At 40.6% G+C, this 18,694-nt stretch overlaps 1 protein-coding gene across 11 annotated transcripts in view; it reads left to right on the forward strand.

The window, feature by feature from the left end:
* Positions 1 to 18,694, forward strand: part of MEIS2 (Meis homeobox 2) — a 198,079-nt gene that overhangs the window by 2,240 nt on the left and 177,145 nt on the right. For 7 of the 11 annotated variants that reach the window (XM_015596041.2, XM_015596039.1, XM_015596043.1 and 4 more), the window contains exons 2-7: positions 774 to 1,006; positions 2,528 to 2,669; positions 3,391 to 3,441; positions 4,382 to 4,432; positions 5,236 to 5,385; positions 14,953 to 15,067. In XM_015596041.2, coding sequence (XP_015451527.1) covers positions 801 to 1,006; positions 2,528 to 2,669; positions 3,391 to 3,441; positions 4,382 to 4,432; positions 5,236 to 5,385; positions 14,953 to 15,067 — 715 coding nt within the window. In that variant the 5' untranslated portion in view covers positions 774 to 800. Of the gene's footprint in view, positions 93 to 773; positions 1,007 to 2,527; positions 2,670 to 3,390; positions 3,442 to 4,381; positions 4,433 to 5,235; positions 5,386 to 14,952; positions 15,068 to 18,694 lie in introns of those variants that run through there. The other 4 variants (XM_015596040.2, XM_015596050.2, XM_015596048.2 and 1 more) reach the window with 2 other exon arrangements.

Genomic DNA, 18,694 nt, shown 5'->3' on the forward strand with positions numbered 1-18,694 from the left:
CGCTGCGCCGCCGCCTAGACTAGCCTGGGCTGCTTGTTTTGTCTCTGAAATTGACAAGGACGCAGGGAATCCGCTGCTAAATAATGTTTCTGGTAACTTTCACGTTATTCCCCCCACCCCCACCCTCCGCTCCCTGCCCCCGGGGAGGCACTGGCCCCAGTCTTCCCCGGTTCTCGGCGTTCTCGTCCTGATTTTTTAGCGTTTTTCTTCTCTTTATTTTGTTTCATTTCGCCTTTTGATTTATTGGATCCTCTGGAGGAGGCGAAGGGGGGTTAGGGGTGGGATCCGGGGCTTCCTCCTCACACTAACTCCACTTCTCCCTGGGTTGGCTCGCTACGGTTCTGCTGCCTCCGGCCCGAGCGGCACCTCCCGGCGCCCCCTCGGTCCCTGGCCTCACCGCCCCCTCTCCCTGCTCTAAACGCTACTCTTGGTTCAGACTTTTTCATTTTAAAATTTAAAAACGTTTCCCTTAACTTTCAATTCCGTTGTTTCGGCTGGTTTGTTTTCTGTGTGTGTTCAACTCGTGCTCAGTACTTTTCTCCTTTCTGACTTTGTTTTTATCTCTCTCTCTTTCTCTCACTTTCTCACACCCCCCACTCCTGCTTCCCTCCTCCTTCTTTCATCTTCCCTTCGTCTTTCTCTCTCTCTCATCTCTATTCCTTTCCCACTTCTCCCTTTGCTCTCTTCTCCCTGCTTCTTTTTCGATTCCCCCTCGGCTTTCCTCGCTCTCCCTCACCTCTTGCGCCCCCCTCCCCTTTGCCGGGTTCTGACAGTACGATGAGCTGCCCCATTACGGCGGGATGGACGGAGTAGGGGTGCCTGCTTCCATGTACGGAGACCCTCACGCGCCGCGGCCGATCCCCCCGGTTCACCACCTGAACCACGGGCCGCCGCTCCACGCCACGCAGCACTACGGCGCGCACGCCCCGCACCCCAATGTCATGCCGGCCAGCATGGGATCCGCTGTCAACGACGCCTTGAAGCGCGACAAGGACGCGATCTATGGGTAAACCAACACCCCCCACCACCCCCATCCCGACCCAGCATACTGTATGTGAGTGTGTGTTTGTCTCTGTGGGGTTGAGGGGTTGGACGGCTAAGCGGGGAGTTACTTCTGCTTAGGGGGTGGGGGCGCTTGCCTTAGGAAAGGACAGTGAAGGGGGCCTGCTCTTCTGCCCCTAGAGTGTAAGTCCCTGGAAGGTATGGCTTCCTCCACCCCCACGGCCCCGTCAGTCCGGATCCCGTAGCTGGGAGTGACTGAATCCTCAGAATCTTGCCAGGGCCTAATCCCCAAGGACGCGATTCCTGGCCAAAGGACGCAGAGCTGGTCCTTCCAGGCCCCCTAACAGAGGCCTTGACGAAGGAGAAAGTTTCCTGCCGACGAGGAGCAACTTTTTTTTTTTTTTCTCTCTCTCTCTCTCTCCTCGTTTCCAACCGAAAGTCTGGAGTCACTAAATGCAGCTTGAGCTGGGATCAGGGCTGCTTCTGTCGGCCAGGAAGTCCTAATCACCCACTTCTTAATTCTCTGTAAATAAAGGGGGCAGACCTTGAAGTGCAGCCGGGTGGAAGGGACTGCTGCTTGCATAGAAACGCTCTTGAGGGGAGTAAGGAAGCTGGCTGGAAATAATTTTATATTCTGAGAGAACTCAGGGAGGAATGGGGCTTCACGGTCCAAACGTGTACCACTCGGGCTCTACCAGTTGAGGGTAGGTAGGGAAGGCTGTGGGATGCCGAGGGGAGGGGACAGTCTGTCAGCAGCAACTGAGCTTGAAGCCAGAGGCCGCAGGCATCCCGAAGTGTAGTTAAACCGCCCAGAGGAACACAAAGGGCAGACGCACACGCACACTTCCAAGTTTTAACATTCGATTTATTTTTGGCCTGCTGGAGAAATGTGTCTTTGGAAGGAAGCTCTTCGGCGTTTAAGAGTCCTATTATTTTGGTCTCCATGCCCCGGCTTTACTAGAAGTAGAGCAAGCAAGTTTACATGGCCAGGGGCTGGAGAGGTTAGAAGAGCACTCTCCGATTTAGGAAATAGCACCTTGGCTGCGTATGTAGGTGAAGCCTTTGGCCTCCTCTGAAATGGCCATTAAAATGCAGAGTTAAGGTAGTTTTTGATTCCACAGTGTTCCTTTCTTGGGAGGTCAGGGCTGGGTCTTAGTGGTTGGTTCGGCGGTCTCTGTAGTGTGGGGAGTGGGTCTGGATCCACTCCAGGCTCTAGACTGACCGAGCTACTTGGATATTTCATTACGTTCCAACTGAAACTCTTTTTATTTGACCGGTTAAAGTGGCCAGGGGCTTCTCCCAGCCGATCTGAGGGACTCCTGAGCTGAGGGAAAGGGCCAGGCCGTTTTTCCTTTCTGTTTCTGGCCCAAGCTCGACTGGATGAGGAAGGGTTGTAAAGTGTGATGCGTGCCTGTTGTATTAAAGAAGGAATCCGAACCCTCCAAACTTGTTGATTACAGTTCTTGCTCCTTCCCCTCTGCACCCCGTCTCCGTATGTGTGTCTCTGCGTGGCGCTGCCCGTTAGGCACCCGTTGTTTCCTCTGTTAGCTCTGGTCTTTGAGAAGTGCGAGCTGGCGACCTGCACTCCCCGGGAACCCGGAGTGGCCGGCGGAGACGTCTGCTCCTCCGACTCCTTCAACGAGGACATCGCAGTTTTCGCCAAGCAGGTCCAACCTTCTTGACCCACTCACCCTTCTGTAGCCCTCACCTCCCCCCCTCCCTTCCCTCCGAGCTTTACATGAAAGAGGAGGAAAAGGCCAGGACACCCGATCTGTTCCTCGGGCCCAGTCCGCCTTCAACGCCTCCTCCCCATCCCTGAGCCTGAAGGCGAATTGGAAGCGGAGATAAATATGGGTGTTTGTTTTTCCCCCCAGTCAGGAATACAGGGGCTCGACCCTCGAATTAAAATTGACCTGCTCCTAATCTGGGGCTTGGCCTTTTCTCCAGCCTGCAGCTACTTGAACAAGAATTGGGGATAGGGGCTATGAGGGACCCGAGAGTGCCCGGGAGGGAAGGAAGGAAGCTGGGCGCCTCTCCCGGCGGTCCGCGCCGGGCGCGGTGGAGAGCTAGGCTGAGAGCCGCGGCCCCTTGGACGGCAGAATAAGGGGATACTCGGGGCCCAGAGCACGGCCTTTTATTCCCCGCCACAGTTCAGCGGCTCCAGGGATCCCGTAATGGGGCCAGGACCAGAAGGCCCTGAATCTTTTCAGCTGACTCTATTAATTTAAGGCACTAGCTTGTTTCATGTATTTTACCAAAGCCCCTCTCATCTTCTGTGCTACTGCCCCTCCACCATCCCCACTCACACACTACAGATTAGTCGGTGACAGGGTTTTTCTTCTTTTAAATGGAATGGTAATTCATGCTGACTTTTCCTGCTTCTTATAGGTTCGCGCCGAAAAGCCACTTTTTTCCTCAAATCCAGAGTTGGACAATTTGGTAAGGCTCACTGTTTCTTGCCTTTCCCCAGCCTGGGCCCCTTCCCTTGCCCAGGAGCACCCACTTTCTCCCGGAGCTCCGGAGAGTTTGAGCAGAGCCTTCCTTTGAAGCTCCAGAGCTACAGGGAGGAAGGGACCAGCTTAGAGCCCCCGCAAAAGCGGTGGGAGTGAGGGGCGGGATGGACGTCTGGGAGAGCGGAGCCCAGAGAGGCAGCCAGCGGGGACGCAGCGCCGAGCGCCCGAGCAGGGGACGAGTCCTAGGTCTCGGCCCCGGGAGTGAGGCTGCGAGAAGTGAGTTATTTCCTCTGTTTGCCAGGGCAGGCGGTGGAGCCCGGGGCAGCAAACCCAAAGGAAGTTAGGCGCGGCGGAGGGCGGTCCGGGGAGGTGGGGAGTGGGGGGGTTAAGGGGGGCAGGCTAGCGCAGGCCACTTTTAGGTGCGATTCTTTTGCTAATTTGCCCGATTTCAATATTAAAAGTACTTAAATCCGCTTTCAAAGGCTCTGCCTCACCATTCATCTTGAGTATTTCCTTCTTTAGTAAGGACGGATTTCGCTGGGTGTGCAGTTCTAAAAAGCTTTCTCTCTCCAGAGAAGCGACTTTTTTTTTTTTTTTTTTAAATTTGACTTGAGGTCGAAGGAGGGGACGGTTAAAGAGGGCCCAGGCGGAGAAAGAGGGCTTGTCCCTAGGAAAGCCGTCCTTACAAATAGCGTACTGAACGTGAGGGGCAAAGATATCAAATGCTTCGGCTCAGGTTGAGTCAAGATTCCTACCCGGTGGCCAATGAGGCAGAGCTGATCAGTAATCACTTGGGTTTTCTGACGATTTCTTCGAGTGTGGGTTTTGCCTGGCCACTTGCCTGTTTCTTCTCCCTATTCCAATTCCCTCACCACCCCCAACTCCAAGTCACAGAGTCTTAACTCCACACTAAACTTTTCTTTCAGATGATACAAGCAATACAAGTACTAAGGTTTCATCTTTTGGAGTTAGAAAAGGTAAGCAGGAAAAGACACTCCCCACTTTGATTTAGACTTCCCTCTCCTAGCTGAGTTGGGATGTTTTTACCAAACCTCCAGTGTAAGGGGTTGAGCACCTGGAGATTCTGAGCAGCATGTTAGCAGGTCCTTCCTTCAAGTTGATCCCCTATCCAGGGGCTCAGAGGATGGGTGAATTAGGACAGCCTGTCTTTTAAAGTAGCTCCCCCCCGCCTTTTTTTCCCCAGGCATTCGGGATTATTTTGAAATGCAGCAAACCATTTGTGTTACTGGACATTCAGCCTGCTTGCGTCTCTATTAGCTCAACTCACCCTCCGCCCAGAGTGTGCATTAGGTGCAAACAGAGGGGCTCATCCTGGCTGGGGTGTCTGTACATTGCTCTGCAGCTCAATCACTTACCCTTGGAAACATGCAAACCTCCTAGCTTATTGAATCGCAAATTTTAATGCTGTTCCTAGTTCAGCATTCTAACATTTCGATGTTATCGTCAAATCGGATTTTCCTCCCTGGACTCCCAGTCTGAACCCAGTTATTGCCAGTCCTGTTTCTTCTCTCTTTTCTGTGACTTGTTGCTCAGGGAAGTCTCTGGAGAACAATATCTGCTGCAACAATTGCTCTATTGTTTCCTCACCTTCAACTATTGCACTCATTAATTAGACTTAGGTTGGAAGACATTGCACTGCTGCTCTTTCCAAATGTACCCCCCTGCAACCTGATATTTTTCCTTTTAAAAATGAAACAAAACAATAACAACAACAACAACAACAACACAGCTGAACCCTCCACCATGACCCTCCTTCTAGGTCCACGAACTGTGCGATAACTTCTGCCACCGGTACATTAGCTGTTTGAAGGGGAAAATGCCCATCGACCTCGTCATTGATGAAAGAGACGGCAGCTCCAAGTCAGATCATGAAGAACTTTCAGGCTCCTCCACAAATCTCGCTGACCATGTAAGTCTGTGAGCCTCTGGCATTTTTTCTTTCTTTTTTTTTTTAAAAAAGACCATTGGGCAAAGCATTGTTTTAAACCTAGCTCCATTCACTTAGCTTTCTTTTTAAGTGATTTGGTCTCTTTGGGGGTCTTTTTCTTCCTTTCTCACTACCTCTGCCATACTCTTTCTCTCCGTTTCCCTTTCTTGGAACCCTGTCCTTTTTTATGTTGAGAACCAAAAAAAAAAAAAAAAACCTGGGAGTTGATAGAGTGATTTGTGCTCTTAATGTGTAAAGTTTTCTGGATTTGGTGACTTGAGTGTTAGCAAATTGTCTGTTTGATATGGTGACTGCTGCCTTTTCTACTTTCTCAACTCTGCAATCAGTGCAACAGGAAGAGAGGCAAGACAGCTAGCTGGACAGGATGGGGAAGAAAAGACTGAAGGAAAAGAGAATTGGGGAGGGGGGCTGATTTTGCAGTCTTTCACAGAGATGACAATCCTGAGAATTATTGGCACTCTTGCATTTCATTAGAAATAAAAGGAGTGAACACTTTACAATTCTCAGAGCTTTTACTCTGTAGAAACTTATTGTCAGAATATGGACTTATTGCCAAGTGCCTGAAGCATCTTCATAATAAAAGACAGTAACCTTGATGAAACAATTATTAACAATATATTGCAGAAAGCTGAGGGGAGTTGTGATTGAGTAACCATAGGTTAGTGGTTGAATTTTAACACTTTGACAGTTGGTGAATGAGGGTGGAGAGTATAGTAAGGAGTGACTGTGGATGTCAGGCCAGGAAAGGAGATTTCTCTCTATTCTCTCTGTTTTTAATCCTATTTTGGAACTGATCTAGTGAGTCTCATGCTTAAAAAAAAAGCATATGTAGTGAGACTGAAAATTTGAAAAAAGAAGCAAAGAGAAAAAGGATTGCAGCTGGTAGGAAAGGCAAGACTGGGGAGGTTAAAGAGTGGGTGTGAACAGCAGTTTATTTATAGGAACTCAATCCTGGGGGTGGGGGACAGGGTGTCTATAGATTGCATTCAATTGAACTCACAACCTTAATGATATAGGCAATAGTTGAATAACTTGGTGGCTGAAATATTAATTTAACACTATATGGGGTTAAACAGGCCTTGAGACTTGAAGGCAGTTTGTATTACCACCCCTCTCCCCATTCCTGGGTGTTAAGAAGAATGAGTTCAGATGCCTTGAGAATAAACCTTCTGTGAGGTTCTTCTCCCTCACCCCTACACCCCCCCCACCAAAAGTTTTGAAAATATGCAGTCATATATTTTAATTATTAGTCTTTGTGCTGCATGGAAAGCCAGTCTAAGAACAAATGTTTAAAAAAGAAAAGGAAAAACAAAAAATCTCAGTCCTGGATGTCTAGTTCCAAGAGAATGAACACTATGGCTTTGAAAGCTCCTGTCCCTATCTTTGCTCTTGGCTTTTCCCACCATAATGGGGGAATAGTTTGGAAGTTCTTTTCTATATTCAGTGTATTAACTGAAATCAAAAGGGTACAGCAGCATCTATGGAAAAGTTTATTTGCTGATATGTAGCTATGTGATCTATGTGTGGTGTGGTTGTGGTCCACGAGGCATGATACCACACTAGAAATGTTTGTTGTTGTTGTTGTTATTTATTTGTTTATTTTCACTGCTTTCTGTTTCTAAATTCATATGCATTTTACAATATTGAGGGAATGAGAAAGAATCTAGTTACATGGTTTGTAGAATGAGAGGGTCACAGTTGCCTGCAGCCAAAAAGCTTTTCTTACGACAATTCCAGGGGTCTTGACTCCTTGGTTTTCTAGAACAGTTTCTTGGCAACTGTTTCTCAAGTGGAGGTATGGAACTAGAACATGCTGATGTTTACATAGAAGTGATGAGATAAACTAGACTGCTGAGCATATTGGCTGAAAGACAATGCCTATTTATGGAACTATTGTAATATTTAAATTACACTGGAGAAGGAAGTTGTACCTAAGAGGATAATGCTTTAATAACTTAACAATCACAATCTTTGGATAAAAGAGTTAGCTATAACATTTGTTGCTCCTCTTTTGGGCCCCCAATCAAGTAGATATGACAACTGATTTATTTTGAACTCGTGAGGGCTTGCCACCTCGTTGGGCATCAGAATTTAAAGCCTTTTATTTCCTAGAGATCTGAGCTATAACATTTTTACTTTAGCCCCCTGCTATTTGTTTTGAAAGGAAGCAATAATTTGTTCCACCAGTACATCGTGTGGGAAATGGCATGGTTTGCCACAGACTTGAATTTTATGCAGGAGGTGAGAGAAAACCTTGGTGAGTTTTCACCATTTTCGATACTTTTGTACCAGAAGTATATTGATTATATTCATTTCCAGGCCTCCCACTACAAAGCAAATTCTCTTAGGCTTCAGCCTCTTCTGCAAGTTCTCCCTCCCTCAACCCCCCAGCCACAAAAAGGTGAAAAGACCACAAAATCACTACCTAAAAAGTGGTATGAGTGGGACGTTTTCAGCATGTAAATGTGTCCAATTTGAATCTCAGGTTTATTTTTTCATTTGCTTTGATATGCATATTTAATACATTGCCCCAGGCTAGATCTCATTTAGTGCACGCTGGTGCAGGGGTGATGATGAGCCACTTCAGAAGGCCCAAGACAGCGTGTTGTTTTCTCTGTTTTATCTGTTGGCCCACTATTCTGATCTACTGTGCTTCCTCATGGTTTTATTTGCACATGAAATGCTGAGAGCATTTCAACTTATTGGCTATGAATAATGACAGCTAAAAAAGAAGTGTAGTTTAATTTGTTGTGTGCCAAGGTTTCTCTTGTGGAGGTGACAGTTTGTGACAGCTGTTTGACACCCCCAAAACACATATACCTCTGTCCTTATTAAGTGGTAGCAAGCTACGTGTGTGTGCATGTGTGTGTGTGTTTAGGAAGGAGCAGGCAAGGAAAGAGAGGGAAAAGAATAAGTATGTAATTCTGTGTAGTGGAAAGCAGACAGAAAAGCATCAAGAGCAAATTATTAGGTACCACAATAGCTTGAAAATTTCTTATTAAAAATTTTGAAAATAGAAATGAATATATTATTGATATAAATATCTTGAAAGCAAGTTTTTATTTTTGACGGACTTTTAAGAATGAGTTTTATATACTATTACTTGATAAATCAGACTGTTGTCATGCTGATTTCACATTCCACAATTTCATGTAAATAATCTGATGTAACACAGATGCATTAAAAGAAGACAACCATAATGTTACATTCAGTAAAGATGTGGAATTTATTTATTGTTGACACTTACATGATGGGTGTAATAATAAAAGGAAGCCTGGAATTAAATGGAAAATACAATTTACAACATTGGCTACTATTTCATTTTGTTTAACAAATTCATAATGAATGCTTATATTTTTAATATTATAGTGTATTTTATGTTATACTCATAACAGTAATTGTTATAAGTAGGAAACAGCTATTATAGTATTCTTTGAAATATTGAGGAGAAAACTATGATGGTGAAGGAAATACAGTTCTTTTTTCCAGCTGCAGTTCATGTTAAGTTTCCTAGACATTCAAATTTATCATGTTTAAAATAAACATGTCAAGAAACCAATTCTTTAAAAAAATTTTAACTTGAAAACTGTTGTAGAATAGTTATGCTTTTCCTAGTCTGTAGTAATTCTGAATAATAGTTGATATCCACATTATCTACTTTACATAATTTTAGGTCGAGTCTTTAGTGCAGATAAATGAAATATATCTTTATATTTACATATAAAGGAGATAGAGTAGAGTAGATCAAGTAGACAAAGAAATATATTTATTTGAAATGCATTCTCTAGGCTAAGTTCTACTTGCCTGAAGTATATACAGTTATACTGTTATTCTTAATTAATGTTCATAAGAAGCTACATTTTATTTTTTAAATAAATTAAGTATAGGGAAGAAAACAACTGTATTTATTAACAGTTAATGACAAATGCCTTTAAATTGACTTGCTCTGATAATATGCCTAATAAAAGAAAAATTGTTTTAATTTTTATGTTGAAATCTGTAATTTAAATGAAGATACACTATTGCTTTCTTTTGCATCTCTGAATATGTCAAATTTATTTGTGTCACTACAGTGTTAAGAAATGGGTTAAGTCAGAGAGGAGAATCCCCAGAACCTCGTTCCTGACAGAATATAGGCAAATGTATATAGAAATTCTGTTATTACCTGAAAAATTAGAGAGGAGTAGGCAGCAAGGAGGGTGATAGGTTTAAGAGATTGGTCTATAGACTATCAAGGGGGAAATAATGAGATTTGATAATAATAATAATACGAATGATTAATTTTATCAGATAGTTTCTTACATTCTCCTGTAAGATTAGATGTTGCAATGTGTTATCCAAGCCTCTGTGGATCTGTTCTGGGAAAGTTCTACCCTCAGCTCTGTTTACTGTCTGAAGGAGATATGGCTGAGGGCATGAGTTTTCTGTTGTTATTGTTGTTGCATGGTTTCTGTTGGTTGATCACTTTTATGACAATTTCCCATCAAAAATAATAATATTATTTAAATCATTTAGGTTGTGCAGTTGAAATACGTTTTTAGTGTTATTATGATGAAATGAAATCAAACAAAGATGCACTTGACAACCATAGACATTTACTATAGGTTAAGAATGATATTTTAAAATTCATTTATTTTTTATATTTTAGACTAAATATTCTGTGGAATATCCTAACACAATTCAGAACTATAGGAGACATAATATGACATTATACCAACAATACAAGACATTTCTGTCTTTTCTAAAAGTTACCCCGTTAAATGGAGGAGTCATTTGTAGAGAGTACTTGCCACTTCTGTGAAAGCTGCTCACATATTAATTCCCAAAACTTAATAGATGGGTAGAAGCGGAGAATGAAGGAAAGACCCTGGCTTTATTTACATTTTTAAAGATTGAATCCTTGTTCTGAAAGCACACACACTTCTCCTGAGTTCTTATGTCAACTTTAGAATAACTAAGTTGAAATTCCAACATTTTTTCAAACCAAACAATTGACATTTTAAACGTTTGTAGGCTTGAATACCTCATAATAGGAGTTTTCATCTTATTTAAAAAAGTAATTTTTACATAGCGTCAATTAGGAGTTAAAACATCACAAAATCATAGGAAATATGTTAACAGCATTAATTATGTTTTCTGATAGAAGCATATCTTGCCTTTGTTGTTTAAACATATCGCCATATTAGTTTTGCATGCTCCATTTGCTGATTAGAATGCCTTTGTATATATTTACGATTACTTTTTACCTACGAGCATGCATTCTGAATTACTTTACCGTATTTTCCAAATTTATTTATGATTTTTGACTCAGCGTTACATATCACGTTTTCATTGTGTAGGTTCTATAAAGTCGAATGTTATTTTAAAGTATTTTAAAGGCTAGAAATAAGAAGTGAAAGTGACCTAAGGGTTTATCTTGTCTAACTTCTTAATTTTAAAGTGATAAAGAAAATAAGTTCCAGGAAAATAAATGCGTCACTTGCTTAAGTTCATGTGATCGGTTAGAGGAGACACCCCAGAGTCTTAATTCCAATCTAATGCTCTCTCTCCCATACCACATCCACTGAATCACCTTTTCATTTGGGGGGGTCTGAGATGAGTTTCAGATTATTTTAGGTAGAATTTGTGTGTAGTGGCATTTTTTTCTTCTTGAAACCTAATACATTTTACTTTCCCACTCAGTTTTGAATTTATTTAGAAACTCTCATACATTTATTTACTCCATTGTCTCTTTGGGTGAAAGAACCCTGAGCCGTGTGGAATCATTTAAATTGAAATATCACCAATTCACCAGAACTTATTAAAGGGTATCCTACAGGCAGGTCCCCCACAGAAATGTCATAATGGTGTAAAATGTTTCAATTTCTACGATATCTGTAGCCTCAACAAAAAAGGCACCCATATGATTTGCTTCCTATACTCAGAGACTCTTGTCCTCTATATGCTCTTTCCTAGATTTAGCAAAATTCAATGATGGTGCTAAATCATTTTTTTTTTTTAACTTTCAAGGGAGAAAACACTGGCAGAATTGTGTTTTCTAGGGAAAACTCTGTGTAAATGAGAAACAGGAGAGCAGCAGAGTGATCTCCTGTGGCCCTACTTCTACAAGCTCTCCCCATCTTGTCTCCTGCTTTTATATTAATTACAAGTTGCATTATCAGCTGTGAGTCTGTAGCCCAGCAAATAGAAAATACTGCCCCTGGAGACCTAGCTTCTTGTATCTATTTTCCATCTCCTTCTCTTGTGCTCCACTCAGTATTCACTGCTTTTCTCCTGCTAACACCGCTCTTTAATGCAATTACATAAGAGCAAGAAGAGTACCACATTTGACTCCCAATTATTAAAGCCACTGGGAATAGAATCATGTTCACTCCTTGCCCTCGGGTGTCTTCACAGAACTTTTGGCTGAAGAACACGACATGTATCGTGGAATGCATACTTACCCACACAGCATTTCTCTTTATTTTTCTACATACGTCATGTGTTTTACATACTTTCATTTGCCACTTTGGTTTCAAGATTCACTAAACTTCTGCATATAATTTGGCAGAGAGCCAGGCCGTTATTCTTGTAGGATGTAAACTTGGAAACTGTCTAGGGAGAGAAAAGAAGAAGAAAGGGGTTGTGATATAAACAAATATTTCAATTTAAGAAAAAAAACCGGTATTATGGGTAATGGATTATATTTTATCTGTCCATGTAGGTTATAATTTTTTATAACAAAGAAGGTAGCAATTTTTTATTGACCAGATTATCAATACTTATCTTTGTATATGATCACGTCACCATGGCGTAGCTGAATATGGACAACTTTGGGGTAACTACTCAGCTTTGAAACTCCAGAGAGATTTATCTGTTTTTCCTGCTTTCAAGTTAGATGAATATTCTGGTACTCCTTGGTTTGTGTCAGTCTTTCAAACTAGATCATAATACTTGAGACACTCTATGGAATTAAACATCTGACAGCACCTTTTTAGGAGAGCGTTTTTGAGGATCGAAGGGAGAAAAGAGGAAAGAGATAGGGGTGTGGTGGGTTAGATAGTGAACTTTAGCCAATTTCAGATCTGGGCTGAAAACCAAAGACCCAACTTGTTTGGAGGAACTAACTGGCTGCTCTTAAAGCAATATTTGCTTATGTGGCTTATTTTTTACCCCTTTACTTTAGAAAACACCTCCGTTAGAAAACCATCGAAAGAAACAAACCAAATTATAAATTAATGAGCCCTGACTTTAAAACTCAGCACAGGTTTGGCTGATAGGGACAAACCAGTATTTTCAGTTGCTGGAAGTCCTTCTGAGCAATCCCTTCAAGTCACTGTAGTGCCAAAACGGAAAGCCTCCCTCCAGTTTCATTCAAACGATTATATAATAGCTATTGGATGACATTTGCCTTAAAACATAGTTGAGGTGTTAGTGGTTAATTATTGTAATTTTCATGAGGGGTAAGGAGCTTTTATAGCAGCCGGCTTAATAAAAGCCTGCAGCGCATAAAATTAACATCACTTGCTGTGTACACTGAAAAGTTTAGCTTAGGTGAATGTGTTGCAGCTATTGTAATTTCTAAAAGAAGCCTCTAGCCACTGTTGTTGCAGGACTAACTCACATCATGCTGTTGTTTCTCTGTCTCTCTGTCTCTCTCTCTCTGTCTCTCTCTCTTTCTCTTTTCATGTAATTCTTTATCTGAGTACCATCCGGCAAATAGCTGACACAAAGAGGCTGCAAAATTTGAAGAGCCCCTGTATGCTGTTTGCCTTTAGGTTGAAATTATTGGAGCAGTTTCTAACTTAGATAAAAAAAAAGAGATAGCAGGCACAACTTTGTCTTAATACGGGCAGCAGAGATCCTTGGTTTTCATTTTATTCTGCTCAACTTCGTTCCCCAATCCACTTTCTAAAACATATTTTTATTTTAGGATCTATACCTTTGCTATATTTATAGTCACAAAATTTCTGCTTAGGGTTTTCATTTTGAATCAATTGCATGCCTGATGATAGTGCTAGTAGCATCGTTTGATGTAGATGTTATTAATCTATACAGCTTTGGATAATTTCATCATCTATCGAAAATGCTAAGTATTAATTTACAGCAGATCTGTAGAGGGAAAAAAATGAGTTTTTTTTTTCAGTGTCGTTCCAAATAAAAATAGTCCCCTATTTTGTCTCACTTTGGTTTATTGATTTTATTTTGGTAAAATTTTATGTTCTATATATACATTATAGAATTCAGGAGAGTGATAGACTGACTTTTTTTTCCCTCTGATAAACTAGATACAATGACAACATGGTAAGATTGCTTTCAGATGGTCAAGATGTTTGCATGTTGCCTATAGGCATGTTGGTTTGTCCAAATCCTTAGTTACCAATTCTCATAAGAAGAAATATAGTGTACTTTGAGAGATTGATGTTTTTAAAAAAATTTTCCCTCGAAGAATTTCTCCTCCAAAGAATTTGCTTGCAGTAGTTCTGTGGGCTTAGTCAAAATCATCTCATACAGGTGACAAGTGTACAGCTCTGGCCTTAAGGCTGGTCTATTTCATGTGCTGTCCCTACCCTCCGTTTCTGCCAGAGGAAATTCCATCTCTTGCCTGCCTTCATGTGGTGCTGATAAAGTCCTTCCTGTACATTAGAATTCCTGTTTTCCTTTAAGCAGCAGCAGGGTATTGGGAATGATCAGGAAAGGGGAGGAGGAACAGGAGAAGAATACACTCAGCAAAGTAGCATGAGCTGTAACTCTCGGTTTGCCTCGCATGTCCTGTGAAACAAATAGTTCTTTCAGGAAAAAGCACTGCTTTAAAGCTCCCATGGAGTTCATATGAAAGTCCTATCTGGTTTATTAGATGGCTAACGGTTCATTGTTGTTTCATTTTGTTGTTGTTTGTGCAACTTAAAGCAAAATTGGTCATTTATTAGGTATTGATGCAGTGATTAATATTACTGTGTCTGTTGGTTGCATAATCAGTCAATGACAATTTTGGGAGTTCACTCAGGCTATTTCAGGGCAATGCACTTGAAAGGTGCAAAAAGCTGTCTCATACATTCTTGACTCTGTGGGGTTTTTTAAAAAAGAGTCACTGAGTTTTGCAGATGTTAATGTTCTGAAGTATTTAGTAACCAAGAGCAATGGGACCTACTTCATAGAAGAGTGTGCCCCAATTAAGATGGCAAAAGGAAAAATGGCTTAGATTTTTAAGCAAGCTTTTCCTACTACCTTTAAAAATTAACTTCATTGAGGTATAATTTGTATATAATAAAAACGCCCTCATTTTAAGTATCTATTTCAATTATTTTTAACAAATGTATACACTGATGTAACCATCACCTCATCAAGATTCTATAGTATCTTTTCTTTATTTTGGTATCTATTGCTGAAAAGACAACATACTATATATAGTATGGCATCTATATATGTCTAGTTCCACAAATACTAATATGTACACATTTTTTGTCTCTCTCTGCACCTTTCTTCTTGGTTCCTCATTTATGGTCAAAATGGTAATTGTGGAAAAATCCCTTGGAATCCTGACATCAGAATCCTGCATCTTGGCGAGATCACGATGATGCAACCTCTACCCATTCAGCAGGCACCCCGGGGCCCTCCAGTGGGGGTCATGCTTCCCAGAGTGGAGACAACAGCAGTGAGCAAGGTAAAAGGTCAAGCATTTTCCTTGTTCAAAGTAGGCATGACTAAAATAACTTCAATATTTTATATCATCAGTACTTCTGCCTCCCTGTAAAGAGGAGAGTGGTAGGTTAGGGAGAATAATCAGCTGCTATTTAGAGAGATACTGTTCCCTCTCCTTAACTTACATTACTTAAAAAAATCGGAGTGAGATGTCTAGTCTTTAAGTAGGCATCACACTAACAATTGATTAGTTCTGCCAGTTCTTTTACAAATTTGGTTATCTATACTTCTGTGTGTGTGTGAATAAAGAGAATGATAGACCTTTGCAGCTATGACACTGCAGTTTAAATTATACTATAAAACAGGATATTTTGTTTGTAGTACCCACTGTAAGAATTCTCTATAATCAAGCAATGATGCCTCTAAAGCACATAAGATGCAAAAATCTGTTCTTTTTATCTCTGGTAGTACTGCACGAATTTTATATGAAATCTTTTCTTGGGAAGGCGAATTGTGAAATTTTTAGAAGGTTATTTGTTTCCATGCAGCAGACATGGTGACTTTTGTCACAAGTCCTAAAAACTGGAATCATCAGAGGCTGGTGTGGGGGGATGTCAACTGCAGATGATAAGGAAATCTAGTGTAATTTAGAATAAATTTTATCATTTAAAACTCACCTATTGCACTAGAGCAATTAAATATTGGTAGGGATGACTCATATTGCTAAAATGATAATTTAAAGGAAGATGCATTATTGAATGTGGGCCAGGAGAGTGTATAGATTTTACTTTTTAATATTTTACATTAGATGGTGTCTAATCTCCTAGGTCTATTTCATCTCTATTAGGACTGTGTTTATGGCCACAATATTTAAGTATTAGACAGTCTTCCAAGTAGAGGACAGTTTAACAGCTTGAGCTGTAGTCATATATGCCATTTAAAAGAAGGTGGTTGATGTGGAGTGAGTGTCTTCACTCTTCCAAGTTTCCGGCCATGGATTTTGGATTCCTGGTTTTCTAGTAGAGTCTGGGAAAACGTCCCTTCTGGGATACCATTAACTTGTGAATGGGTCCAAATTAGAATCTAGGTTTAAGCAAGTTGCAGCTGAATACTATCAGATGGTAAATTGTAAAAGAGCTTGTGAATCATATCTTTTGAGGCTGATATACTGTTTTCATTAGACCAGTTAGATTGTATATAAGACAACTAAACTATACGGTATTTCAAAGATAACGTGTACATAACTTCAATGAATCTGCAATGCAATGGTTTAATTGCAGTTCGATGTCATGGTGATGGACTGACTTCGCAGTGTGGTCGAATCTGGCAAGCTTTCTATGACACCATCCTCCCTACCACCCCAAATTGCTTAGACATAAAGAGTGAAATGTATCTATTAATAAAAACAAAACACCCTAAACACTGTAAAAAAGAGGGGGAAAGGAGAAGCAGACTTAATAGTCTAATGAGGCTATCTTCCAAAGACTTGTTGTGTGTGAGGCTCGCTTTGACCTTTCACTTTGCTCAGGAGCCCAGCGCTTCATTTTTCACATTCTTGCAATTACGTTAACGCTTCAAGCATTTCTGACTCCAAGTCAGCTAGCAACACCAGGCATAACTCAACACTGTGAGTTTTTCTCCTCTCTGTAGATTCATTAACAGGTCACCAAGGTCCCAACTGAAATTTAAAACTGACTGGTTCTGTTGGGTTGGTTGAGTTATGGCAAGGGAGATAGCAGGAAAGGACCAGTGAGAAGGGGAGGGGGAGAGAGAAACCCTGGGGTTTGGAGCACGGAATAGTTGCAGCAACGGGCAAGGCATGGAGTTTTATCATTTTGGTTAGTTTTGTTCTGTTGTTGTTGGTTTCTTCTTCTTCTTCTTCTTCTTCTTCTTCTTCTTCTTCTTCTTCTTCTTCTTCTTCTTCTTTGTTTTATTTTTTCTTTTTTTTTTCAGTCAAGAAAGAAAAAACTTCAGACAGATATAATGGGTAAAAACAATATGTACAAACTTCTATGCTGTGAGTAGCTGCACTCACTTATCTGGTGTTGGAGATTTGATCCCTGTTGGATTTTGTTCCTTTAATCACACCTCGGTGGGAGTAAAGAATGGACATGGTAGCTTCTGTGCATGAGTACTAGGAATTCAGTCATTTTACTGTATTAAAATGTAAGGGACAAAAAAAGTTGTTATTCCTATAAAATGGACAATGTTTTGGCATGGACAATTTCTTACCTAGCTTCTCATATCAGTGGTTCTCAAATCACATGTTTAAGCGTATTTTGCTTTTTACAGCAGACTCGAAATTTTGAAGGCCAGACTCGAGTTTGTTTTGTCATACTTGTGCCCATATTAGTCTTTAAACATGTTTTCAAGATATTTTTATATTTTGTCCCACGGAATTGTCCAGAGTAACTTTCTGTGAGAAAGATTAATTATCTGCTTCAGGGCAAAGTCAACAAAGATATTGACTGAAATCACATATGCTTATCCTAGGTTAACTCTGAGGGTTGATGTATAATGAAAAACCTAAGAGGAAAATTTATGTTCTTAGTATTAAACGTATTATAATGTTTCATTGGAAATCAAGTTTGTAGTTTTTTAGAAAAGAGTTTTCTTGCTTATTCAGAATTTATTAGCACAAGAGGCATATGGAAAACTGTAAAATGATTCAGTTTCAAAACAAATTATGATAAACAGAAAAAAATAGGGATGAATTGTACTAAATACAGTGTTTTCATACACATTTTAAATTAAACTTTAATAGCCATATGCTATAAAACAATACATGCATTTACGTTGCTTTATAATTTTTTTTGAATATTTTTGCTAAAATTATTCATACAAATTTTTACTTTGGAACATAAAAATACCTCATTTTATGACTTGATAGTGAAAGTGCTACAGTTACATAGGTGAAAGGTCATCTTTTCCTCATCAATGTTTGTGCAACAAACGAAAAGGAGGGGAAAAAATCAAATTTTTTAAATTTTGTAAGAAACAAACTTGATAAAATGTAAAACCTGACTCTACTGTATCTTTCAAATAGCACGTGCCTAGCAGTAAACTATGTAAATATGAACCAGACTTTCATTCACTCTGGTTTCTTTTCCTAAAAGCAGCCAAAGGGAAGGAGTTTGTCTTGTTAGTCATATTAGAATGAAGAAAGAAATCTGGTTTTTCAGGGAAGAATTAGGGTGCAGACTAGGGACTCTAGGAAAGTAACCTGCCTTCTTTGTGTCTGGCTTCCCATCAGTAAAATGGGGCTTGATAAAAAGGCTTGGGGTCCCTAATTCTGTACCTGCTGAGTCAAAAGCTGCTTTGTATTTCATTGTGTATTTTACCAGAGTAAAGACTAGGAAGCAGCCCCCTTGTTCACAGAGCACTTTGGGAGCCTTAGATGAAAGGCACAATATATGTACAAAGTATTATTATTATTGATGGGTTTGTGTAACTCCCATTAACGCTGATGGGAGTTACGCATGTGAATTGGCAAGAGAATAGACCCCTCAGTGTTTAGAGCACATGAAATTTACATTTTTTCCAGTGCTGTAATTGAGATGTTGACAAATTGGAGAATATTGATGAGCCTTTGTTTTAAGTATTTCGTGCCAAGTTTGTTTTATTTTTCCTGGTTTGAACAATGGTATGG

The sequence above is a fragment of the Pteropus alecto genome, unplaced genomic scaffold (genome assembly GCF_000325575.1).
Source record: "Pteropus alecto unplaced genomic scaffold, ASM32557v1 scaffold86, whole genome shotgun sequence".
Lineage (NCBI taxonomy): Eukaryota > Metazoa > Chordata > Mammalia > Chiroptera > Pteropodidae > Pteropus > Pteropus alecto.